At 43.5% G+C, this 26,834-nt stretch overlaps 2 protein-coding genes across 3 annotated transcripts in view; one reads left to right on the forward strand and one right to left on the reverse strand.

The window, feature by feature from the left end:
• Nucleotides 1-4,224: 4,224 nt before the first annotated feature.
• SLC51A (solute carrier family 51 alpha subunit) lies at nucleotides 4,225-21,332 on the forward strand. The gene is made up of 9 exons (XM_029215081.1): nucleotides 4,225-4,436; nucleotides 5,060-5,154; nucleotides 16,099-16,253; nucleotides 17,037-17,110; nucleotides 17,521-17,679; nucleotides 18,228-18,339; nucleotides 18,627-18,773; nucleotides 20,297-20,402; nucleotides 20,954-21,332. Exons 1-9 carry the CDS (start codon nucleotides 4,399-4,401, stop codon nucleotides 21,109-21,111), a joined length of 1,044 nt encoding a protein of 347 aa, XP_029070914.1. The 5' UTR covers nucleotides 4,225-4,398; the 3' UTR covers nucleotides 21,112-21,332.
• Nucleotides 21,324-26,834, reverse strand: part of PCYT1A (phosphate cytidylyltransferase 1, choline, alpha) — a 44,938-nt gene continuing 39,427 nt past the window's right edge. For both annotated transcript variants that reach the window (XM_029215079.1, XM_029215080.1), the window contains exon 9: nucleotides 21,324-26,340. In XM_029215079.1, the coding sequence (XP_029070912.1) occupies nucleotides 26,134-26,340 (207 nt within the window). In that variant the 3' untranslated portion in view covers nucleotides 21,324-26,133. The remainder of the gene's footprint in view (nucleotides 26,341-26,834) is intronic.

Raw genomic sequence — 26,834 nt, forward strand, 5'->3', positions numbered from 1 at the left:
ATCATTTCCTTAGTATCATCTTACCTTATTTCTATGTCTTTCCCCTCCTTCTATCTGATAAATATTTAACTATATTTCTTGTTTTCTTTTTCATTTAACTCTTTAACCTACCTGAAATTAATGTAAGGGTAAGATACAAGGTAAAGGTCTATCTAATCGTGTATTTTCCCCATGTCTTTATAATCAGTTGTTCCAGCATCATTTATCAAATAAGCTTTCCTTTCCCTCTTACGACAGATACTAAGTTCTTCATGTGCACTAAGATCTGCGGGTAGCACTATGAGGTGCCTCCCAGAACCCCCTTCAGGAATGAAGATCTTATCCCCCCAGTGGCTAGAAAACAGCCTCAGCTTTGGGGATTGCCTCCCCTAAAGAAAATTGCCTCACCCAGGGTCCCACTTCCTTCCAGGGGCAGGTTGCATCCAAGGAGTGGTCCAACATGAGGTTATAAAGGCCCAGACACTTTGCCCCAATGCAGGACAAATCCGAAGGGCCATCCTAGCCCCCATGTGACCTTGCAGTTGGCTGAGGCTTTTATTAGGCCCTTACCACAGATTGACTTCTCCCTTTGCTCAGCCCTGCTTCCTTCCCTTTCCTTTCTTTCCCTTGCCTTCCACAGGTGTTGGTCCCAAAATCATCCCCTAATAAACACCCTATGTGCTAATCTCTAGAGTTTGTTTGTGGACTTTTTCTTTCATTGATTTATTGAATTTAGCACCCTGTATTTCAATGTTTGTAGTTTTAGAATTCAGGGGCCTTTTTGCATTCTTAGTTGTCATCATCTGAATCCCTAAACTTATGATGTTGTGTAGTAAACAAAGACATCAGAACACAAAAATATTCACTAGTGAATGAGAAATGAGGCCCCACTCAAATATCACCTTTCCTTTAATACTAGCATCTTCCTTTTACATCTCAACTGCAATGCAAAGCAATGCCAAGTACAGGTACGATGACAACTTATTGCAAAGTGACATTTTAAATCTTGCAAAAGAAGCAGCATCTTATGATGTTGACAGGCATTATATTAGAATGCAATTTAAATTTTTTTAATTTAAAAAAACTGTATTTTTATTGAGTTAACATTGGTTTTAACATTATATACTTTTCATGTGTAGGACATTATATTTCCAATTCTGTATACACTTACAGCATGTTCACCACCAAAAGTTTCCATCCATCAACATGCAGTTGATCCCCTTTATGCATTTCATCCTCCCTCCTGCCCCTTACCCTCTGGTAACCTCTTGGTTACCAAACCAAAACTGTTTGGTTTTGGTTTGATTTGGTTCGTTTATTTATTCTGGGTTTTTTTTTAAAGAAAAAACACTCCAAGCCAATAATATTATTTAAATGACCCCAAAAGTAATCAACCAATAAGGGGCTAGTCTAAAACAGCTTAGAATTGAAGAATGGGATATCAATAAGGTTGACAACATGGTAGACTCTTCAAAAAAGAATGCCTAAGGCTTCACTGGTAAATTATACCAAACGTTAAAGAATAATGAACACCAGCCCTTCTCAAACTCTTCCAAGAGATAGAAGAGGAAAGAAGAAAGACCACTTCCTAATTCATTATATGAAGTTAATATTACCATGATACCCAAGCCATATGAAGACATTACACACACACACACACTCACAAGATCCCACATGCCACAGGGCAAATAAGCCCACGCGCCACAACTACTGAGCTCGCACACCTCAACGAGAGAGCCCGAGTGCCACAAACTACAGAGCCCATGCTCTCTGGAGCCCGTACGCCACAACCAGAGAGAGAAAACCCGCACACCACAACTAAGAGAGTAGCCCACACACCTCAGCGAAGATCCCGTGTGCTGCAACTAAGACCGACACAGCCAAAGAAATAAAGAAAATAAATAAATTTTTTTAAAAAGAAGAAATACGGTATTTAAAAAAATAATAAATAAATATCAAATGATTGAGGAGCACTAGGGAAAACTGATGAAATTTATGGTTGGTTGGTCTTTTTTTTTTCAAAAATTACCCTTACACTGAGAAAGCCAAAACTGAAGTGATAGATGTCTTATCATGTTACCATATGATTTTGTGGAGAAAATTAAACCCAAAAAAAGAAAAATGAAGTGAAGAATTCGTTCTTTTTCTTTAATAGGTTATTACTTTTTAAAATATTTATTTATTTATTTGGCTGTGCCGCGTCTTAGTTGCAGCACGCAGGATTTTTGTTGCTGCACGCGGGATCTAGTTCGAACCTGGGCCGCTGCACTGGGAGCGCGGAGCCTTAACCACTGGACCACCAGGGAAATCCAAAGAATTTGTTTCTCTTGATTCTAAAAATCAGTGTTTGACAGCTAGCAGCCCTAAATTAGCAAGAGAAGAACGTGATTGGCTGGTCCAGGTCACCTTCCTGATACGCCTTAGCTACGGGTGGCTCGGCCTTAACTAATCCATGGGTCCCACTGTGTAGAAGATAGGGACTTTGGTTCGGACAGAAGTACCACATCAGCACTAAAGCCCTCCCTCTCACCAACCCCCTGCCATTCTACCTTCCATCATCATCCATCCTGAGGATTAGCCAGTCTCCCCTGGGCCTCCCAGCGCCTGCTGCCCGGCTGCGGAAACATGAGCGTCAGCCCAGCAGCCTTCCCTTTCCAACTCCCTCCTGCTCTTCAAACCTCCTCTCCTGCCTCCACCACCCCCGACCCCCCATTTGTGTCCCAAAGAAGTTTCAGAGAACATCCTCAGCACACTGTGTTCTCCTATAGGGAAGTCTAAAGTTCAGGGCTCTGGGCAGTTAAGCTCAAAGCCTCTCACCGGGCTAGAGATGAATGACCCAGGGAGGATGGAACACTCCTGTGGAAATGGCTGAGGAAGTTGAGTCAGCCTGCGCCTTGCTAGGGTGGGGCCCAGGCGACTGACCCTCCGGAGGTTAGTGCCCTTGTCTTATGTGTTGTGCCCTTACCTCTACCTTAGGAGGTAACTGGCCCCTGAGACTCCTGGATCACTACATTGTCCTGTCCAGAGAACTGTACTTTAGGAGAAGGGTAAAAGAGGGAGAGGGCTTTTCTTGAAACTCAGGAGATATTTTGAGGTGCTGTGGGACAGGAGTTGGGAGTCTTCTTGGTGCCACATCAGTAACTTCTTCCTCTGATTGTATTTACTTACCAGCCCAGAGCAGGGGGATTTCTCTACCTTCCCAGAACTGATTCTCTTGACCCTCTCATGGGCCTTTTTTCTTCTCTCTTTCTTTTTTTTACTATCGAAAACTTCATCTGAGCCTCAACACAGCCCCTGACCCATGTCCCTTCTGCCTCTCTCCACACCTCCATGTCTTTCTATCCAACCTGGTGTCATAACGCCTCTGAGCCTCAGTTTCATTATCTGTAACATGGGAATAAAGATAGCATTTACCTCATAAGAGTAATTGTAAGGTTTAAATGAGATAAGGAACATGCAGCAATTCCTACAGCACCTGGTGCATGAATGCTCAATATACATTAGCTACTGTTGCTATGATTTTATTATTTTATCATTCATGCAACCAATTCTAAGGAGCACTTAGTATGTGTGAGGTCCTGTGCTGGGAACTTAGGGGTACTATGCTTGGCCTTAAATAGGTTTAAATCTACTTGGAGAGAGAAGAGAAATCACCAATCAATAAAATAGTTCAGAAGCATACAATTTGGCGGTTTTTCAGAATCTGTCAAAATGCCCAGAAATCTCACTCAGTAACTCTGCCTCTTAAATACACCCTCCCCCACTCCCCATTTGCTGCATCTTCGGGGGTTGGGGGGGGGGGCGCTGTTTGGCTGGATGAGCCTGTCATCAGGATGCTGTGGGCTGGGCTTTGGGAAGCCCACCTGGGCCTTGTCTGGACTTCCCGGCTAGCCCTCCCTTCCACACTCCAAGCCAACAGCACCAACACAGTCAAGGCCTCAGCCCTGACTTCCATCTTCAGGGGGACAGAGCCAGCGTTCCAGCCAGATTCTGAGGGAGAGGGGGTTGCTGACCAGGGGGTTTTGCCGGGAGGACCAAGGATTTTGTCTCTAAAAGGCTCCTTAGGAGGGATGGAGGGTGAGGGCGGGCTGGGGGCAAGGGGCGGCCAGAGGCATTTGTGGGAGGGAGGAAGGAGGGGCCACACCTACCGACAGGGAGGAGTAGGAACCAGGGAACTCAACCAGCCAGCCGAGGGGATCAAATTCCTCTGCGGTGAACTCTGAGATAGGAGCTTGTGGGCACGGAGGCCTGAGAAGGGAGAGAGCCAGAGGGGAAGACCCAGCCACTCCACCTACCCACAGCCCAGTCCCGCAGGCAGCAGAGCCGGCAGGAGCCACCTTCCCCGGGGCCCACGCCTGCCTGTCCCTCCTGGGTCCTCAGTGCCTGCCGGGAAGGAAAGCCGGAGAGAAAAAGGAGACAATGGAGCCAGACAGGACTCAGATAAAGCTTGATCCCAGGTGAGTGAGGGAGGCAAGCCCCGAGCCAGGAGCCGGTTGCTAAGCAGCAGGGGCCCCTCTCACTCTGACCTGTCCCTACCTCCCTCTCAGGGCCCTTTGGCTCCCAGCACACAGAATGACCCAGGACTAATAATGGTCTGGCCATCCCACAAGGTCCTCAGGGACACTGTGGGGTAGGGCGAGTGTATGACCCTTCAGAGCCTTGGCTTTTGCCACCAACCAGGGAGAGAAAGATCCCAGAGGTGGGGGCAATGGGGGGCATGCACAGAGCCCTGACCAGCTGGAGATCCATTCCTGGTACTAAGGGTCCACTCTTTCTCTGGGACCCTGCTGTTTCTCCCTAGCCAACCTCTGGGCTTCTGCCCCAACGGAAGTGGAGAAAATGGACTATGGGCTTTTTGAGCACTGCAGCCAGACCTACCCATGGCCTAGGTGGCAGCCTGCCTTACACAGTGACCCAGGCCAATTCTCCATTCCCTCTAAGAGTCAGGGCCTTGAGGGGAGATGGACAAGCTCCCTGAACCCAGGAGTATTTGAGGGAATGTCAGGTTGCTGGTGTCCCTTCTGCTACCCTCCCCGTCCCCAGGTCCCCATATTCTGAACACACGCTGGTGTCTCTCCAGGTACACGGCAGATCTTCTGGAGGTACTGAAAACCCATTACAGCATTCCCTCTGCCTGCTTCTCTCACCCTCCCACAGCAGCCCAACTTCTGAGAGGTGAGTCAGGGACCCTCTGTAGAGGGAACTGAAAGGAGGGAAAAACTGAACATCCCGGGGGAAGTCAGAAAAGCTGAGAGGAGCTGAGGAGAGGTGGTCCTGAGCTAGCCAGCCTGGAGGGCCTGGGAGGATGACTGGCCCAGTGTCTGTCTGTCATGGTAAAAACCTGGGAGAAGAACAACTCCTAAAGGAGACAAAAGGCCAAAAGAGAGGCGGGAAAACATGGCCCACAGACAAAGCTGCATGTTGGGCCTCCCCAGCTCAAATTGGGGACAGCGGTCTGGAGCATTTTTCAGACCCCAGGGCCACCCAGGGACTCAAGCTGGTGCCCAAAGCCCCACAGAATGCCCTTGAGGTGTGCGCAACATCCTCCTCAGGAGAGGGTCTGTACAATTCTAGTGGGATGGTTATTATGAATAATGTTCTGAAAATTTAGGTGAACCTGTAAAAGTATTCTCACAGTGTTGGCCAACTAGATCCTATTACTGAATTGCTTTTGAAAGTGAAAAGGCCAGATGATGGGACTCTGTTTATTCCTTGGACACGTAAAACAGGACAATCAAATGACCCTAGCATCTGGAAAAGCAAATGTGGCTCCCACCCACATTTTATTTGGTTTCCCTACTGCGTGACAACACACCAGTATTGTCAACCAGAGGCAATTTTGTCCCACTGGAGACTTTTGACAATGTCTGGAGGCAGTTTCAGTTGCCACAGCTAGAGGGTGCTACCGGCATCTAGTGGATAGAGGTCAGGGATGTTGCCCTGGAAACAAAGGAAAGTCCCCAGGACAAGGAATTATCTGGGCCAATGTGTCAATAGTGCTGAGATTGGGAAATCCTTCCTTACACAATGAAAATGGATCTCACATTGCTTTGCTACAAAATGTGCAAATAGAAGCACCAAGGATGTTCAAAGCAGGGAGACCATTCTGAGCCTGGTAGTCTGGAGAGCTGCCTTGTCCCCAAGTGGAACTGTTGGAGTGGGTAGCAGTTGGAAAGTGGAGAGCCGGTGGTGGGCACGGCTGGGGTTGGGGTGGAGATAGAAGGTGCAGGCAGGTTCTCCAGACACTGAGGAGCTGGATCTGGCAAGAGTCAAGGTTACAGGTGGGGAAGCAGGGGACAATTGAGAGGGCTGGGCAGGTAAGGTGGGGCCTGATGAGTGTCAGGCAGAGGAGTTGTACTTTATCCCGCAGACAGAAGGAGCGGACAAGGGCTCTGAGATTGGGAGGGGCTGGATAGTGTTTCAGGATCATTAATCAGCAATCAAGATAGACTTTGGGGAAGAAGAGCCTTGAGAATCAGGGGTATAAATTGGAGGTTATTGCCCCAGCCCAGCAGGAAGGGCAAAACCTGAGCCAGATCAGTGTCAGGGAAAGGAAGGGAAGATTGGAAAATACAGGCAATCCAAAGAAAGAGCAGGCAATCTGGTAAATATTTAGACAAGGTAAGTGAAGGAAAAAGAAACTCTAATGATGACTCCGAGAATCTGGACAGTGGTGATGACACTGACAGAAATAGGAGAGTCAGGAAGAGGTGCCCATTGGAGGATGTGGTGAAACCCCTTCCTCCTTCATTTATAAACTCTGTTATTCCTTAAATTAAATGCCATTTAGGAAAGAACTATTCTGGAAGAACTATTGAAACTTTCAATAATCTGTTTTTGAAATGCCTGTGATATGATTGCAATTATAATCCCTACACAATTATTTTTTTAATGGACTGATCCAAACATTTATTTGTGGGAGTCAAGGACCAAGAAAAGCCAAGACAATTTTGATAAAGAGTAAGGAAGGTATGTGCCCTACCAGATATTAAGGGTTATATATCAAGACTAGAGTAATTAAAGCAATAATGTAATAACTGCAACCACACAACTCAGATTGGGACTTGAACCCACTGTCTTTTTTTTTTTTTCCTTTAAAAAAAAATTTATTTATTTTTGGCCACACTGAGCGGCATGTCGCATCTTAGTTTCTCGACCAGAGGTCAAACCCATGCACCCTGCAGTGGAAGAGAGGACTCTTAAACACTGGACCTCCAGGGAAGTTCCCCACTGTCTTTTCATTGAAATCACATGCCTGGTCTCAGGACTTACTGAAGCCCAGGTTCTTTATGCTTCTGCACAGAAGAAATTCAGTGAAAGGCAAAGTGATAGGTAAGAAGTAGATTTATTTACAGAGCTACACACTCCATAGACAGAGTGTGACACATCTCAGAAGGCAAGAGGCCCTGAAATATGGGGTGATTAGTTTTTGTGAGCTGGGTAATTTCATAGGCTAACTAGTGGGAGGATTATTCCAACTATTTTGGGGAAGGGGCAGAGATTTCCAGGAATTGGGGCACCGCTCATTTTTTGTCCTTTTATGGTTGGCCTCCAAACTGTCATAGCACCTGTGGGTGTGCCATTCAGCATATGCTAATATATTACAATCTGTGTATAATGAGGCTCAAGGTGCACTGGAAGTTGAATCTTCCACTATCTTGGACCTGGTTGTTTCTAACCAGTTTATGTCACATCCTCAAGAGCTATGGTTTTTAGAGGTTGTGTCCTTCCCCCTTCCCTCCTGTTTCACAAGGGGCCTGACAAGCAGAAAAATGAAATAAAATAGAGAGTCTAGAAATAGACCCATGGCCACTTGGGGACTTGCTATATGAAAGGATGGTATACACATCAGTGGGACAGGATGGACTCTTTGAGGAGTGATGCTGGACAATTGCCTGTCCCTATGGCAAGTAAATAAACATGAAAATAACTCCAATATAGCTTTAATCCAGATAGATTAAGTACCTAAATGTAAATGCAAACATTTTTACAAAAGAAAATATGGAAAGATATCCTTATAGTTGGAAGTAGAGAATAATTTCTAAAATAAAACACAAGAAAGTACAAATGATCTTAAAGATTGACTACATAAAGCAAACAAAATTCTGTACAACTAAAAACACTATAAACAATGTTAAAAGCCAAACCAAAGACTGGGAGAAGATATTTTCAAGCCTTATAACCAACAAAGGATGATTAGTCAGTATAAGAAAAATTACCCAATAAAAATTAGATAGAATAGATGATCATACAATTCATACTAGAAGAGGAAACCCAAATGGCCAATAAAGGTACAAAAAGATTACCTGTTTTGTTAGGAATTAGGGAACCTCAAGTTAAACAATGAAATAACATTTCACTACTCTCTCAAAGATGAAAATTGAAAGTCTGATAATCCCAAGTGATGGTGAATTTAAGGTGAACTGTGAACTCTCATAGACTGCTGGTGGGAGTACAAATTGGTATAACCACTTTGAAGAGCAATTAGGTACCGTTAACACTGAAAATTCTCATCTCCTACAACCCAGCAATTCTAATTCTAAGTGTTTGAATAGAGGAACTCTCCTGTACATGCCAAGGAGACACATTTAAGAATGCTTATGGTAGCATTTGTTTGTCACAATGAAAATAATAACAACCATGAAAGCAATGTTGAGTGGAAAAGCATTTCACAGGATAATACCATTTATATAGATTTTTTATAGTGCAAAGCAATATAATATGTTGAGTATGTACATATATTGTAAAAAATTAAAACATACAGGAAAAGATACACCTCAACTTCAGAATAGTAGTTAGCCCTGGGAGGTGAGGTAGGGAAGTGAAAAGGATCCAGGAGGTATATATACAGGGGCCTTCAAGTACATCTGTAATGTTTTATTTTTCTAAGAATAACTTTTGAAGCAAAGTTGGCAATATCATAACATTCTTTAAAATGGATTATGGATATATTAATATTTGCTCTATTACTATATTTATTTTTTAAATCTTTATAATTTTAAAAATAATTATAAAAATAATTTTTGACAGGCTGTGATGAAATGTTAGATGAAAAAAACAGAATGCAAAATTTTACAGTATGATTGCAGTAATACAATATGTATGAACTTTAACCAGGATGCTTTTTTTTTTTTTTAACATCTTTATTGGAGTATAATTGCTTTACAATGGTGTGTTAGTAACAAACTTTACTTTGTTAACATTCACTTTATAACAAAGTGAATCAGTTATACATATAACAGGATGCTTTTTTAAAGCTAGTTTTTACTGAGCAAATACTACATTCCATGCTAAGAGGTTTAATTGGAGGATAAACAACCTGCCCAAGATTATAGAGCAAGGAGTAAATGGAATTTTACTTTGAATTCAGAGCCTATGCTCTTAACTTCCATGGAAATACATTATGCAAAAATGAAAATAATTTTTGGTTAGGAACTAGCTAGGATTATGGTGATACTCTTTTTTCAAAATTTTAATGTTCTTATATTGTTTTCATTATTTAAAAAAGTAATCTTCACTGTTACAGATACAGTGGGAAATTTGCTAGATGCTAAAGGTATAATTGTATTCAAACAGGTGAGTTAGACAAACATTTCCCAAAACGTGTTCTTTGGAATACTAATCCTAAGGAGTGCTCCATGAAAACAGAGCCTGTAGAAAAATAGGTTTTGCAAAATCTATATTCTGTAACCTCCTTTTGGAAATTAACAATATAAATCAGATTTAAAACTTGGTATATTCCACAGGAAAGAAACATGTTTAACCTTGTTTAAAGTGTTTCCAAAGATCCTTGTGCCACTGGATACTTTTGTTCCATAATATTTATTAAGATGCAGAAAAAAAAAAGATAGAGGACAATCTTCCAAGAAGATAGATGAATTTGGAGTAGTGGTGTCGGCCTATGTATGCTAAGGAAGTTCTCTCTCTCATACTTTTGTGCTATGGAAGTGGATACAAGAGCCAGTAGATGCTGCAAGTATGAGCACCAAAGCCAGCAGATACAAGAAACTGCAAAAGCACTTCCATATTGAACAGTTGGAATATGCCTCACCTCCACCTTCATCAACTTAAGCAACCTTAGGGCTGCATTTGATCGTTTATATCGCTCCACATTTCCTTCCATAGCTATGTGAACACACACTAAGAGTCAGCATGTGTAATGGTGAAGAGAATGGACTTAGGGTCAGGAACCCCTGGGTTTAAATCCCAGCTCCATCACTTCCAGGCTGTGTGACCATGGGTGAGGTGCTCAACTCCCTAAGCCTAGTTTCCTGAAAAAAACCTATAAAATGGAGATGACAGTAAGAATTCTCATGGGGTCATTTCTTTCATTCAACAAATAGTCACAGTTACTGTTCCATGCACTTGGAGATAGAACAGAAAACAAGCCTGACAAAATCCCTGCCTTCACAGAGTTTATACTACCATCACTCTGATGGGGATAGACAACAAACAAGTAAATAAATATGTAAATAACCTAACTGTTGGGGGCAGCTTGGGGGAGAGGAGGTAACACCATACTGGACGCTCAAGGGAGGCTGGCTGAGGAGGGGGGTTTGAGCAGAGAGCTCAGTGATAGGAAGGAGCCCGCCACAGGGAGCTCAGGGAGGAAAGATGAACAGACAGAAGCCAAGTACCGAAAGGTTCTGGAGGTGGAAACAGCTCAGGTGGTTGTTGGGAGGCTGAGGAGTGGTAGGGAAATCCTAAACCTCAATAAACAGAAGAGGCGAAAGGGAGCGATTGAGTTTGGAGAACGCAGGGTGCGGGAGAGGATGAGGAATCAGTAGAGGAGACCTAGGGTCAGAGACCAGGAGAGGAATCAGGAGAACTGTGGTTCTGGGGGTCAAGGGGAGGGAGATTTTCAAGGACAGTGAACACTTGCTGGCTTCTGGAAGGGCTGTTTCCACTCTCAGCTCTCAGTGAGCTGATGAGGACAAGAGTCAAGTAGGGGGTGGGGGAATCCCACAAGGAGAAGCCTGCAGCGGTATGCCCCTTCCCAACAATGGATGTTGGTTTTTAGAAATCTACTGAATTAATTTTGGTTTCTGCCTATCTGGACTTTATATTTTATCTGTATTTTTTTTAACTAAACATTTCTATTGTAAAAATAATTCAATGAAGTCAGTACGAAAATAGAGAAAAGTGAAAAGAGGAACAGTAATGTATGGTCCCACCACTCAAGACCAGCACTGTCATAGCGTGAGTTCTGTTTTCTATGCTTTTATTTAACATTAGTGGAAATCATACTATACTACAATTTTATGTCCTGTTTTTATAAGCATGACATCATATGATTTTTTTCACGTCATTCTGTTTGGCAAAGTATGTGTTTTAAAAAAAACTTTTTGTTATAAGATACGTATTCACTATAGAGTAATTGGAAAAGAAAGAGGACAAAAGCCACCCACAGTATCATCACTCAAAGACAGCATTGTTAATTAATTTCTAGGCTTTTTTCTAGGCAATGATTTTTTAATGTTTTTATTTTATCAAAGTAACACATTAACATGTGTTAAAAATTTAAATAGTACAAAAAGGCTACTAAAGAAAATCAACTATCCCCTGCCCTATTTATTCTCATTTCTTTTTTTTTTTTGGCCATGCCACGCGGCATGCAGGATCTTAATTCCCTGACCAGGGATCAAACCCACACCCTCTGCAGTGGAAGCACAGAGTCTTAACCACTGGACCGCCAGGGAAGTCCTCCTTTTTTAGCTGATGATTAGTTACCTTCAAATTACCATTATTTCCTGTGGTATCAATTTTGGACATTATCTGTAGCTGCCTCTATAATACATGAAAGTTTAATTCACTTAGCACCAAACTTCTTCCACTCTTTCCACATAGTTATGTCAATATTTTTAGTTGGTTATCTGTATAGCTGTATATACTATACCTATATTTTATTTCTTATTCTGCCAACTATGGACAGTACTTCTTCACTTTCCATTTTATATGATAAAGATATTAGGGCCCCACTCTTTCCATCAACTCTTTTCTACCTTTCTCTCCCCAAATCCTTTAAACATGGTTATAATTTTACCACGCTACTTATTTTTATTTTTTATTTTTATTTATTTATTGGCCACACCACGCAGCTTGCAGGATCTTAGTTCCCCTACCAGGGACTGAACCCAGGCCGCTGGCAGTGAAAGTACCAGGTCCTAACCACTGGACTGCCAGGGAAATTCCCTTTGCTAATTTTGCATTCTGCTTTGTTCACATAAAGATTTGTTTGTTTTAGTCATAAATTACATACAGTAAAGGGCAATGATTCTTATTTTTATTATTTTTGGCTGCACTGGGTCTTCGTTGCTGCGCGCGGGCTTTCTCTAGTTGCGGTGAGCGGGGGCTACTCTTCGTTGCGGTGCGCAGGCTCTAGGCGTGCGGGCTTCAGTAGTTGTGGCTTGCGGGCTCTACAGCGCAGGCTCAGTAGTTGTGGCGCACAGGCTTAGTTGCTCCGCGGCAATGTGGGATCTTCCTGGACCAGGGATCAAACCCGTGTCCCCTGATTTGGCAGACAGATTCTTAACCACTGCACCACCAGGGAAGCCCATATCTGTATTCTTGTTGAAGAACATGTGGACTTTTTCCAGTTTTGGCCATCATGAACAATGATGCTCTGAACATTCTTTTGGTGATTAAGGCACTCATTTCTATTAAATATGTTTCCATGAGTGGAATTCTTGTGTCGCAGGGTAGGTGTATGTTAAGCTTTAATAGATACTACCAAACTGTTTTCTAAAGTGGTGGCACCACTCCCAATAGCAATGTGTGAGAGTTCCAATTGTTCCTCCTCCTCACCAGCACTTAGAATCATCGGTCAAAGGATGATTAAAATTAAAAGCAATTCTAGCCCTTTTGGTGGGTATATAATGGCACCTCACATTTGTATTTCCCCAGTGACTATTAATATTTAGCACCTTTTTATGCTTCTTGAACATTTGGATATCTTCTTTAGAAACGTTACTGTTTAGGTCTTTTTCACTTTTAAAAATTGTGTTCTTTTTCTTTCTGATAGGAATTCTTTATATATTATGGATACGAGTCTTTTGTTGGGTATTTGTATTGCAAATATCTTCTCTCGGTCTGAGCATGCCCTTTCATTGTCTTAATGGTTTTCTTTGTCAAATGGAAATTCTTAATTTTAAGGAAGTCCAGTTTATCAATAATTTTTCTTTATGATTAGTGCTTTTGTGTCCTATTTTAAAAGGATCTTTGCCTATCTCAAAGTCATTAAGGTATACTTCTCTGTTTTCTTCTAAAAACTTTATCGTTGGGCTTCCCTGGTGGCGCAGTGGTTGAGAGTCCGCCTGCCAAGGCAGGGGACACGGGTTCGTACCCCGGTCCAGGAAGATCCCACATGCTGTGGAGCGGCTGGGCCTATGAGCCATGGCCGCTGAGCCTGCGCGTCCGGAGCCGGTGCTCCGCAACGGGAGAGGCCACGGCAGTGAGAGGCCCGCGTACCACAAAAAAACCTTTATTGTTTTAACTTTCACATTTAGGTATTTTTGTATGATGTGAGGGAGGGGTCAGTGTTCTTTTTTATCACTTTGCATATTAAACGAGATGCAATTAACCCAGCACTTTCTCAAAAATTATCCTTTCCCCCTGAATTGTAGTGAAGCCTTTGTCATAAATCTGATGACCATAAATGTGTAGATCTGTTAATAAGTTTTTCTGTTTTTTAAAACAGTGTTAACACATTTTTTAAAATATTAGTACATAGTCTTTGCAAATATTTTTTATGGTATGCACAAATTTTTCACACCTGCATAATATTCTATTGAGTAGTTTACATAATAATTTCAGTATTGTTGGACATTTATGTTTTTTAAAATGTAGGGCTATTAATAATATTAGAAACATTATCTTTAAATAAAACAAAAAATAATATATTACTGTTATTTTGCCTTCTCTGGCTGCTAGGCAGGTTGACTATTTTCCCACTTCCTGAACTGTGTTAGTATCATTTTCCCATTTGCAAGAGCCTTCTTTTTTTGTTATTTTCTTCATGTAATAAAAATTTTAAACTTGTGTACACATTTATTAAACATGCTTTCCCCCAGTCTGTTTGCTGCCTATATATTTTTTTAACATTCAGAAGTTTAAACTCTTTATGTCAAATTTGACCATCGTTCTCATTGTGATTTCTTGGATTACACCTAAACTTAGGTAGGTCTTCCCTCTCCAAAGTCTTGATGCAGATACAATTCTCTCTTTTCTTTTCCTTCTCTCAATTTTCCCTGTTTGATTTTTAAAGGTTTATCTCTTTAACCTATCTGGAATTATTTTGATATATGGAAGGCTTTATGTGTATCTCATGATAAAACAATCATAATTGTTTTAAATCCACATTTTTATTGTATAAGGGTAAAATTGTGTCAGCCCCACCCCATGATGTTTATGTTTTTAAAGTTTTAAGGAAGGAAGGTAAAGTCTCTTTTTAATAAAGGACTGCAACCAGGTGTTTTTTGGCTTTTGTTTGTTTTGTTTTGTTTTCTTAATGTTTAAAATTTGCAGAGCCTACTGGAGCAATATCTGTAGAGGTAATTGAGAAAGAGGCAACAGAGTTAAACAGCAACAGCAATGCCAAGCCAGTAATTTGGTCACCCAGAGGGCTGTATCCTAATTAAGTGGAGGTGGGGTGGAGGCAGGAATGGGGAGGAGGGAAGAAAAATAGCACAGTCCTGTCTTTTGAGGCCTGTAATAGAAAGGAAAAGCTTACTACTGACTTCAGAAGTACAACTTGGGACCTGGAATCCAAGGGCCACCTTCCCCATGGCAGGTCCTCTGGATTGATCACAGACCTAACTGTGGTCAGAGGTAAAGGGCCTCTTGGCTAAAGTAAACAGAAACAGAGAGAAAAATGTGTGCCCTGAAATAAGAACAACCAGGATCAACATATTTTTTGACAAATTCACCTTTGTCCTGGTTGCTCCTTGTGGTGCCACCAGGTATGACTGACCCAGATGACAACTCAAGTCTTTACTGTGGTATGGTCTCCTTCCTCCCTGTTTTGGTGTCAGCATTAATACCTCTGCCTGAGCTGCCCCCAGTCACCAAAACATAGGGCAGACCAGCCAATGCCTTCCTCATACTTTACTCCCAATGTAATAAGACAGTGGCTTGGACTCTGGCAGTCTTCCCCCACTTCATCTGTCATCTAGCCAGTTAAGTGGCTGAAAGGAAGGAGTCTGCCAACCAGGGAAGGGACTTGGATAAATGAGGGTCCAGGCTTAGTCACTGAGGACACAGAACCCTTTGTTTAAAACTAATTGTTGCATTGGTTAGAAAATGTTCAGAAACAAATATTGTGACTCTATTAATATTTTCCTGTTAGCAATGGTGAGGCCAGAGGAGCTTCACTGGTTTGTTGAAAAATTGTTTGTTATCCTCTGACCATTATCAGGCGAGCTTGTTTAAAATGTGGATTACTGGGTCCATCCCAGATCTGTTCCAGATCTGTTGAAACAGCATCTATGTGGATAGGGCCTGGACAGCTACTTTTTAACAACTCCTCAAATGACTTCAATAAACACTAAAGAGAGCTACTGGGCCACATTTAATGTAAGACTAAGTGTGAGGCCAACGTGGGTCATATGTCCTTGGAGTCTTTACTCATACCCATTTCTTTTGTTAAAGTCCCTTCCTATGTCCCAGTTTTGTGACATAATTTTTGAAATCAAATTTAAACAGCTCTAAAGTAAATCAAGAGTTATATTCTGCTTTAATTATAATATTAATTGGTCCCTGTTCTGCTAGCAAAACACCTGACACTGAAATAGAAAACTGAATAAACCCTGTTGACCTCCTAATTTAGAATTTTTGCTAATTATGTACAAACTTGTTTGGTGTCTATATCCTGGTTCAGATAAGCCTTACCATACCTAGAATTATCTGGTCTAGTCTCTCATGAATGCAGAAGAATGACTATTTCTTAGTCACATATTGGATACTCTAGATCTAAGAAATAGCCCATCTTCTGCATGAGGGGGCCTAGACCAGGTCATTCTAGATATGGTAAAGCAATTTAGATCCACATGCGGAAGCCCACATCTTCTGCTCCTCAGTCCTGATCTTCAGCTCACTGGAGTCTGCCCTCTCTTTCAACTCTAGCATCGGCCCCTGTGGAAATTTCTCTCACAGTCATCATGACCTTGCTTGCCCTGGGCTCAGTCGCCATCTTCCTGGAGGATGCTGTCTACCTATACAAGAACACTTACTGCCCCATCAAGAGGAAGACTCTGCTCTGGAGCAGCTCTGCACCCACGGTGAGGGCCCTGTAGCTGCCTTTTGGGAGGGACTGGAGGGGAGGCAGGGTCCATCTTGAGGATTCCTTTAAACTCAACAATTCAAGTTGCCTTCCTCTACCACCTTAGGGTAAGGGTTTTAGTCTGGTATCTGCAGTCAAGACCCCATGCCTGGAAGGTCAACAGGCAGTGGGATGGAGCGTTTGAAATATCTTAGAGCCACAGAAACAGCTGAAGAACCCTCTCAGCCCATCAGCAGCCTCACTCGCTACTCCCCTGCTACAACATTGCAAGCCTCCTTCCTGGACACACCAACTCCCTGTTCCTCAGAGGGTAGGAGGAAAAGAACCTTTTCCCATGGGGTCATGCTCACTCTACGCTTATGTCATAGGTCTTTTTAACTCGCTCCCACAGCTATTAGATAGGTCTTTGGCATGTTCCCAGGTCATAAAATGGGACTTCTCTTTCCATGTGGTGAGCTCTGTCTGTTTGGGGGGAAGAACAAAGCCCTTGAAGTCCTTTCCTGCCAGATGACATCTGCCTGGGTCATCTCAAGACATCAGATCCTCTAATAACATCTTAAAGATGAACTGACCTACCCTTACCCCAGTGATATAAGTTGAGATAGTCTTCAAAAGAGCCCCCTGACTCAAGGTCACTTTAACTAGTTATTTTTCCAGCTGGTCACTCTGAAGTAATGGTGCCTCGAATGTTTAGGTTTTGCTTCCTTGAGCCCTTGCTGTAAACGGTGGGCACGAAGCCCCCTTCCTTGCCCTAACCAGCTCCTTGCTCTTCTCCAAGCAGATAGTGTCTGTGTTCTGCTGCTTTGGTCTCTGGATCCCTCGTGCCCTCATGCTCGTGGAAATGGCCATAACCTCGTGAGTGTCCTGCCCTGCCCCCAGCTGAACTGGATATCCTTCTGGGGTCCCCCACTCTGCTCCCCTCAACCCCAGGACTCCAGAGTCCTTGTCTTCTTTTATCCCCTATCCCTTCCATAAATCTGTGCAAACCAACGGATCATAAATAGAGCCCTTGAACTTCCAGTTCATCCTCAGGCACCATTTCATTCCCACAGCCTGAAATTGCCCTCTTCCCACCCTGTCCTCTCTCTCACTTCCTCTTGGGTCACACACTCAAAACGCCTAGCCCCTACCTGATCCCCTCAGGAAGCCCCACCTCTCCCTGGCCCCTTTGCGGTCTGTTTTTCTTTGGCAGGAAGGGCTGTCCTATTAGCTGCTGCCACCTCCCCTTCTGTGTACTCTCAGGCCCACCTCTCCCCCAACTCCAGGTTTTATGCGATGTGCTTTTACCTGCTGATGCAGGTCATGGTGGAAGGCTTTGGTGGGAAGGAGGCAGTAGTAAGGACACTGAAGGACACCCCAGTGATGATCCACACAGGCCCCTGCTGCTGCTGCTGCCCCTGCTGCCCACAACTCATGCTCACCAGGTAAGGTGGGAGGGAGAGGCCGCCTGGAAGAACAGGTTAGCCTCTTCCTGCACTCTCCCAAGAGCCTCTGCTGGCTCTCTCAGCCCTGCTTCAAGCCTCATGGAATTAGGCTTTTATGGAACAAACCCAGTGATGAAAGGGTGGGCATCCCGCAGCCAGGGTCCACACACTGGGCACCCACGCAGGGGTGAGGGGAGCAGAGGAAGGAGAACTCCAAAGTTCTCATCACTTAAGCTCACTGTCCCCTACAAACTTTACCACACAGAGCAAACGGATTTTGGACTATTTACTTTCCCCTTCCGTCTATTTCGGTTAATGAGGTTGGGGTCAACACTCAGTTCTTACTCAAAGGCAGCATTCTGGTCTGAGGGTGAGTGGGATGCAAGAAGGAGGGTTCCCAACTCTCTCAACATTCTGGCTTCTTCCGAAGTCCCCATCCATTTGACCATGTTGATGTCTATGATGGCGGAGCCCGGTGAGGGAGCTGAAAGGTCTTCTTGGGGTGGGCGGTTTGTGGGTCCATGGTCCTAACCCTCTTCCCACTTCAGGAAAAAGCTTCAGCTGCTGATGTTGGGCCCCTTCCAGTATGCCTTCTTCAAGATAACACTGAGCCTGGTGGGCCTGTTTCTCCTCCCTGATGGCATCTATGACCCAGCAGATGTAAGTCAGGAGTAAGGGGCAGCAGAGGCCAAGATTCATTAAATACCTGTGAGCTCTAGAAGGAATAGCTGGAGCCAATATCCCCTAATTCAGGGCCCCAGGAATGGGGTAGCCCCAGGGACAGGGTGGCTGTGGAAAAGTAGAGGCTCAGGGACTCTGATGGGGAGAGAAGAAATGGGAAGGGGCCAAGGCTTTGGGGCTTTTTTACCTTTCCCACCATGGGAGAGGGGAAATAAAAGGAGAAAAGGGCTTGCTTCCTCATTGACTACTTTCTGGCCTGCCACCAGATTTCAGAGAAGAGCACAGCTCTATGGATCAACGTTTTCCTTGGTGTGTCCACCCTGTTAGCTCTGTGGACCCTGGGCATCCTTTTTCGTCAAGCCAAGCTGCACCTGGGCGAGCAGAACATAGGAGCCAAATTTGTTCTGTTCCAGGTAACTATACCCTGGGAGAGAAAAGATGGTTAATAATGAGCCACAAATAATAGGGGTTAGGAGCTGAGACTAATAAAGGATAAAAGTGGGTCCGGGAATCTTCTTAAGCCTTAGGTTTCCGATGAGATTTGGAAAAGAATCCCTGCCCTTTCCCAGTTTTTGCTTTCCTGTGCTTTAATAGTTTCCAAGCGTTGCTGTAGCAAAATATCACAAACTGGCTGTGATATAAAGCAACAGAAATGTGTTGTCTCACAGTTCTGGAGGCCAGATGTCAGCGGCCCGTGTTCCCTCTGAAAACTGTGGGGGAGAACCCGTCCTTGACTATTCCTGGCTTCCGATGGTTTGCAGCAATCCTTGGCATCCCTGGCATGTCACATGGCGTTCTCCCCTCATATGTCTGTGTCTTGTGTCTCTTTTCTTATAAGGACATCAGTCATATTGGAATAAGGAAGGACCCACCCTACTCCAGTATGACCGCAGCTTAACTAATTATGTCTAATTAGTTACCAAAACAATGATGCTTTTTCCAAATAAGGTCACATTCTGAGCTACTAAGGCTTAGGACTTCAATGTGTCTTTTTGTGGGACACAATGCAACCCATAACACATGTATTATCAAACCTTAATTTCTTTTACCTTTGCTTTTTTCTTTTCTTTACTACCCATTACTTCTAAAAACCTGCAATTCATCACCAGAAACATCAGCATTATCACAGCTACAACTATGAAGTGTCTATACCACTTTTAGGCACTTTTCATACATTAATTACATTTAAATTCACTATAATCCTCAGAGTCATTCTTATTTCTGTTTTACAAATGAGGAAACTGAGATGTTATGGGGCTTGTTCAAAGGCTCATAAGGGATGGGACTGGAATTTAAACCTAGATCTGTCTACTCCCAGACCCACATCTCTTCTTATCACACTGCCTCTTCATCTTCACATCTTTTCTGACAATTCTCTAAAACTCCGTTTGTTTACTTTTTACACTTTCCATTCTCTAAGCCCAGAGATAACCTTTCCACCAAATGCAGTGACTTCTAGCCCAGTATTGTTTCCCTTCTCACTTCATTCTTTCTGTCTCCTTGCTGGGCCCTTCTCCTATTCCCAAGGCACAATGACTCCTTTACAGTCAACAGAGTGATTCCACATAAATTCTCATTTGATCTAAGCAGGTGCCGCTTACAGGCACATAGTAGGTAGAATTGGAGGGTCCAGAGGAAGACAGAGGACAGAAGAGCCTAAAATAGAGTAAGGGACTGAAGGGGCACAGAAAGGATCTGGGCCCCAGAAGCACTCAGGGTCAGGCTAGCGGGTAAAAGCCCTGTGATTGCCAAGCCTGCCCATGATTATTGTGGGGAAGCCTAGAAAAGCCAAGTCTGCCCTGAAGAGGCTGTGCTTCAGAAAAGTGTACTCAGAGAGGGCAAGTACAAGACACATCTCAAACACAGCAGTGGGCCAGCCGGCCTCAGTGCCGGGGATGCTGAGCCCCTACCCTCACTTCTCTTTTCTCTTCTTCAGGTTCTCCTTATTCTGACTGCCCTGCAGCCATCCATCTTCTCAGTCTTGGCCAACGGTGGGCAGATTGCTTGTTCGCCTCCCTTTTCTTCTAAAATCAGGTCTCAAGGTGAGCACGTAGGAGCTCCTATTCTATTCCAGGATGGGCAAGAGGGGGAGGTCAGGGAGGAGAGGAACTTAGAACGGAAGTTGGGCCAGCCAATCTCAGAATACTCAGAATGTTCTGCTCAGAATACTGAGAAAGGAACCTGCAAGAAATCTAGCAGAAGCTCTAAGCAGACTATGACCTCTCTGATCACACAGAGGAGAGCTGCAATCCCACAGCTTGAGGCCAGCCCTGATGGCCAACCCAGGAAGCCATGGGTTCAACCCTCAGCTCCAGGAAGAGCAATGGGTGTGGTTAGGAAGCAGAAGTCATGCTGATGAAACATGCAAAAGAAATGTTTAGTGCTAGCCTCAAATTGCAGGAGGTAGAGGCCAAGTTCTGGTTCTGGCTCTACTATTAACCTGCTATGTTACTTGTGACAACTTAATATCTCTAGGTCCTGGTTTGAGGACAAATTGGAGAAAGTGTTGTTCAACTCATATGCCAAGGCTGCTAGTGGTATACCACCTCTATAAGTTAGTATAACCTACATTATATTTTGCCCCATGCTGCAGTGATGAACTGCCACCTCCTCATCCTGGAGACTTTTCTGATAACCGTGCTCACACGAATATACTACCGAAGGAAAGACGACAAGGTTGGATATGAACCTTTCTCTTCTCCAAACCTGGATTTGAACCTCAAAGCTGGAGGTGGATTGCTTGGACAATGAAAGAGACACTGCACTCATTAGATGGGCACAAGATTTCTTTACTGTTCCTCAGCTTTGACCAAATGGGGATGGATTCCATTGTCAGAGCAAGCTGGCTAATGGTATACACTTGACTGTAGAGACGAATGTGAACTATGCAATAGGATGAAATTGTTTTGGATCTTGCCTGAGGAAGGTATTTTAAGTTTTATAATAAACAGGATGGAGTTTGATGTTCTACAACTGGGCACACTGCCTCTGTGTGTGCCACTATTAGCCCACAAAGCTTGTATATTAAAAGGTTACTCTGAGGTTTCCCAAAGCAAATGAAAGGGGGAAGAGTATGTGATAGTTTTACTGGTATAATAACAGGAATAGAACTCAGCCAGGCAAAATAGTATGAGCCCAAACTCTCGAAGAAACCAGGCTTCTGAAGAACAGATGAAAGGTGTTCTTTCCCTTACAGATGTGTCAGTAGGGCACTGATGACATTAGACCTGGGAGATCTGGATCAGCCTCCCTTTGTGGGACAATGGTTTTTTTAGTCTTCTGTACCAAGCAGCAAAAGGAATCCCGATAATATGGTCATGGAGTTGTTTGGAGAGACAAATTAAGATGCAAAAGCAAAGGAAATGATCATATAGGTAAAACCCCCAAATTAGGATGCAAAAGCAAAGGAATCGATAGTACAGGTAAAAGCCCCAAATACATAAAACATATCATACACATGTATACAAGGTCAAAAACACAGAAAATGAAACATTACATAAAATCACTTTTCCTTTATTTGGCTAATGACAAAAGCCAAAATAACTGAACAATTTAATAACACTCAGACAGGAAAACAATATACTGAACGCCAATTGAGGAAAACGTCCTTGTGGACACCGGCACTGGTGATGGGGCCAACATTCATGCCAAGGCCAGAATTTTTTTCCAAGACTCTTTCTGTTCAGGATCCTCAATATAAAACAACTCAACCAATCAAGTCTCTGTGTTCAAAGCAGTCAGTGCCTCCCTAAGAAGGGTGGGAAAGCCCACTTGGAAGCTAAAAAAACCACAACTGGAGTCATCCTAATGTTAAACCAAGTACTTTTGTTCTCTACCCCATCTGAATACTAACATTAAACTTTGGCAGAGTATCTTTCTCCTTTGTTTTAAAGAAAATTAACATTTAATAGTATAATCCCAAGAACATGTTCTACTTACTTGGAAAAATAATAGCTAGGGACCACTCTTTATCCCATGACAATCTATTCTGTGAGAGAAAACAAGAACAATCATTGCATGACCTTGAAAAATATAACTTTAAAAACACTTATATTGGTAAGGTTAAAAAAAATACCATTAGTTAAAAACATTGTTAAGGGAGCTCTTTTCCTACCTGTACTGATTCAACTCCTGGTGATAGTTTGTGCTGACAGAAAATGTAAAAGCTATGGCTTTTAGGAAATTAAACAAAAGCAGTGAAATATACTTGATTTGGAAAGATTTTAGATATAGGGTCTGGAACAGCATTAAAAAGGCAATGAGCTCCAGAAAAACAAAAGCTACCCATACATCAAGAAACAGAATAAAAATCACTGTGAAGAACCATTGTGGAGGGAATATTCAAAGACTGCCTGGACAGCTGTGTGGTCAAAAGTAAGAAAAATGTAACTCAGGTGCTGCCTAGGAAGTTATCAGTGATCAGAAAAGGTCAAAAGCTCTCTTGACCTCCCTCAAATTTTTTCTCTCATTCAAGGTTTTCAACCTCCTTGCATCCCCAACCTTCTTACCCAAGCCTCAGCAAGATAATGGTCTTTGGCTCTAGCTATCAGAAGCAGCTGCAGCAGTACAAATGATCCATTTTTATTCCTCTACAATTTCAACCTCTATCCTTCAGTGCTACTGAGTGTAGTGTATGAAAAAAGCAAACTTTTTGCCAGCTCATCTCAAGGTAACTGCTGAAATGGCACCTCCTCAGCACTGGCTACAGGGCTTCTGTCTCCATTCTCCCTCTATCTTACAGCGAGAGGCTCTGAGGCCAACCAACTTTTTTTTTTGGCTGCGTTGGGTCTTTGCTGCTGTGCGTGGGCTTTCAATAGTTGCGGCGAGCAGGGGCTACTCTTCGTTGTGGTGCGTGGGTTTCTCATTGAGGTGGCTTCTCTTGTTGCAGAGCACAGGCTCTAGGCGTGCGGGCTTCAGTAGCTGTGGCACGTGGGCTCAGTAGTTGCGGCACGCGGGCCCTAGAGCACGCGGGTTTCAGTAGTTGTGGCACGTGGGCTCAGTAGTTGTGGTTCGCAGGCTCTAGAGCACAGGCTCAGTAGCTGTGGTGCATGGGCTTAGTTGCTCTGCAGCATGTGTGATCTTCCTGGACCAGGGTTCGAACCTGTGTCCCCTGCATTGGCAGGTGGATTCTTAACCACTGGAAGCCAAGCAACTTTTAAGGCCCATTTCTGCCACATTTGATCTATTCAGGCTGACAGCTTTGTGTGTGGGATTCAGGGAAACAGCTAATTAAAATTAACGTTAGAAGTTAATATTAACAATAATATTTAAAGATTTACAGATCACATGCATGGTTGTGGAATGCGAACCTCTAACTTCATTTAATTAGGCACAGATGATCAAACAATGCATCATCCCAATAGCTTCTTCCACCCACCCACCCTTGTCCGGCATGTAGGATCACATTTATCCCAAAGTATCTAGCATGCCACGCCATAAAATTCTTTGCTTTCAGTCAAAATTATTTGAAGATATACTAGTGTTAGGAGACTGAGGCCACAGAGGTTCACCAAAAGGGGTGAGAGTTTTCCAAGAACACGTGCACATGCTGGTGCTAGCAGTCTCATGGAGCTTGTCAGCCTAGAGGTCATATTCCAAGGACAGGATATGCCAAAAGCAGCCCATTTACAGAGCGGAGGAGGAGGACCAAAAACTTGGGATCCAGACAATACACGTGAGAAGAGTGACTGCAGGGAGGAAAATCACACTCTGGGCACCTCATTTTCCAAATACACTTGGATAACATGTGTACTTTGAAAGAACACGTAAGTGGGCTTCAGTGGTGATTTCACTGCTTTTCTATTGACAGAAATGGGCAGAATTTCCAAAGAGGCAAGACTGAAGCAGCAAGTTAAAATATGTGATCATATCAGCTTGATCATATCAAGCTGAGTAATATAGGAAAACATTAACTTCAACTGTTCCAAAAAAAGGATTCCAAGCCAAAGCTTGTGTAAACCAGATTTGATAGTAAAAATAGCACTTCATGAGAAGAGTTAGAAATGTAATTTTCATAGGCCATCAGGACAAGAGATTTCCCCCTCTTTGTCCCTCTACTCTGCTGTGCTCTGCCTCTCTGGATGATCTGAGGACCTAGGTAGTCCTGCTGTGCAGGCAGGCAGTGATTCTAGCCACCGACCCTCAGGCAGAAGAGCAAGTTTTAACAGAAGGTGTTTAGGGAGGGGACTATGAGATACTCACAGCCCTAGCAGAGGGGCAAGGAAAGATAAGATGTGGTTTTCTTAGCTGAAAACACTAAAACTCCACCCCCACAAGGGGTATTTATGAGTGATGGGATGGTGCCTGGACATAAGCAATTTTTCACCCTGAACCCAGCTACAGGATTATGATAGATGATGATCTGCTAGGTCATGTACTGTAGGATGCTAGAGGTTTAAAAAGAGCTTATGCTCAACAGCAAGTGTTAAGCTTCAGCATTCTCTGACGTGAAATTTAAGCAGTGAATCCCCTGGGCAACATACCAGGGGAGGTGGAACCAGGCAGAGTGAGAGGGAGGGAACCTACCACACTCTTGTAAAGTGAAGCCCTTGCTCGGTGACTTGCTGGAAGGGCAGCAGACTCCCTGCCAGCTGCCAACTCTCAGGGGAAAATAAACACCTCATGGAGCACTGGTTCCAGTCAAGGACACTCTTAAGAGGGGAAGAGGTCAAGAAAAGGCTTTAGAAAGGGGTGTGTTTCCTCATGCTTTTGCGCCTATGTTCTGTGCAAATCTCTCTGAATATTTGATATGGCTATGAGCAACATGGATTAACAGATCATGTTCAAACTGCAGACATTTACAAAGTATCCTCTGTAAAAAGCTAGGTAATAAGTATTAAAATAGGAGTCACAGGGCCAGGGACTTACTCTCAGGAAGAAAATTAATCAAAACTGACTTTGCATAAGATTGAGTATTGTCCCACTCCCCTCCTTAATCAGACTAAACCTGGAAGTGTTCCTCCCTTTAAAGGTAGATTACAGGAAAGAGATTGACAAGAGCTCCCAAATAACTGGGCAACAGAGTTTTCTGAGAAGATGAACACAGCAGAAAAACCGTAGCAGATGCCATGTGGTCTGGTTCCATCCCCATCAGTGTCTTCATGGACCCCATTGGGTCCAATAAGAAACTCCTCAGGGAGCAAGAAAAGTTAAACTCAGATCTCCTTCTTCCCATAGCCACAATGACACATGTGCCAGCAGTACACTTAGGGGATTTGTGACTGTTACTCAGCTTTTTGCTTTTTTTAAAGGAAACCAAAATTATGATATTTCCCCTCCAAATCACCCATCAGCATGGCTCATTGCCTGAAGGACTTGGCAAAACAGTTTGCCTCAGAACGGAAGGCAAATACTATAGTGTATCAGGAAGAAAAGGCCTCTGGGTATTACACCACTTCCTTCTGCCCACTCCTTGGGGGCAAAGAATTAGTTCTATTTACTACATTTGAAAGACTAATTTTTAAAAAATTAATAAAAATGACAATTTCCCTGTCAAGATCACATGAACATAAACAGTAAAGCAAAGTCCATGGGGAAGGTATATGGATGCCAAACAGGCTTCTAAGATGTAGTTAGCCTCTTTCTTGGTGGGGGTGGGTGATGTCTCTCAGAGGATAGGCTGTCTGGTCCCCCCATCCTAAGTACTCTTGCCCCAATTGTCTTTCCTTTGTAGCTGTCCTTAGGTTTAGTGTTGGGATCACAATTCAGAATTCAACAGAGAGCTTCTGAAGGTGATGGGACAGAGGGAGGGGAGAGGAAAGGAGAGATGAAAAATTAGTCTTCTTCATCCTCACTGATATCATAGGCTGCAGACTTGTGTCTGGAGAGGTTTGCTGGGGAGGAAGGCGGGGAAGTCTTGCCAGAGAAGGGCCACCGGAAAGAGGGAGAGGGGGAGCGTTCACGAGTGGGACTGCTGCTGGGACTCTGCCTTGGACTGATGGCCTGCAGCATCCGGCCTTTCCCCTCTTTCAGCATATGTTTCTGGGGAGACCAAAAGAAAGAGTTAGAAGAAACCTATGGATCCTACTAAAGCACCACTGGAGGATATGAGACTTCAAATTATCATGAGTGCCCTCTGTAATGTCAAAAGTGATCAAGTAAGCCAGAGGAGGAACATAGCTATAATCCTAAGCAATTTCCTCTCCAAAGTGCTCTATGCTATACTATGTATCTAAGGGTTCCCACCTGCTATCCACTGTCACCCAATCCTTGACCTCTACGTCAAAGGAATTCTTAAAAGGCTACTTGGGTCTGTAGTCTAGGCTGTAGGCAAAAACAAAGGAATTAACTCAGACAAAAGGGTACCTATCCTAGTTTTGGAGTTCTCTGAGGAGAAAATTCCATACACTCCCAGAATAATCTATTCTGGCATCCAAACACCCTCACAGTCAGATCGTTCCTGATATCCTAGGGCTCATCTGCTCATAGCTACACAGGCACCTTTTATTTGGCTCGAAAAGACCCTGCTACTCCTC

Source organism: Monodon monoceros, unplaced genomic scaffold (assembly GCF_005190385.1).
Source record: "Monodon monoceros isolate NGI ecotype Baffin Bay Population unplaced genomic scaffold, NGI_Narwhal_1 Super_Scaffold_11, whole genome shotgun sequence".
Classification (NCBI taxonomy): Eukaryota; Metazoa; Chordata; class Mammalia; order Artiodactyla; family Monodontidae; genus Monodon; species Monodon monoceros.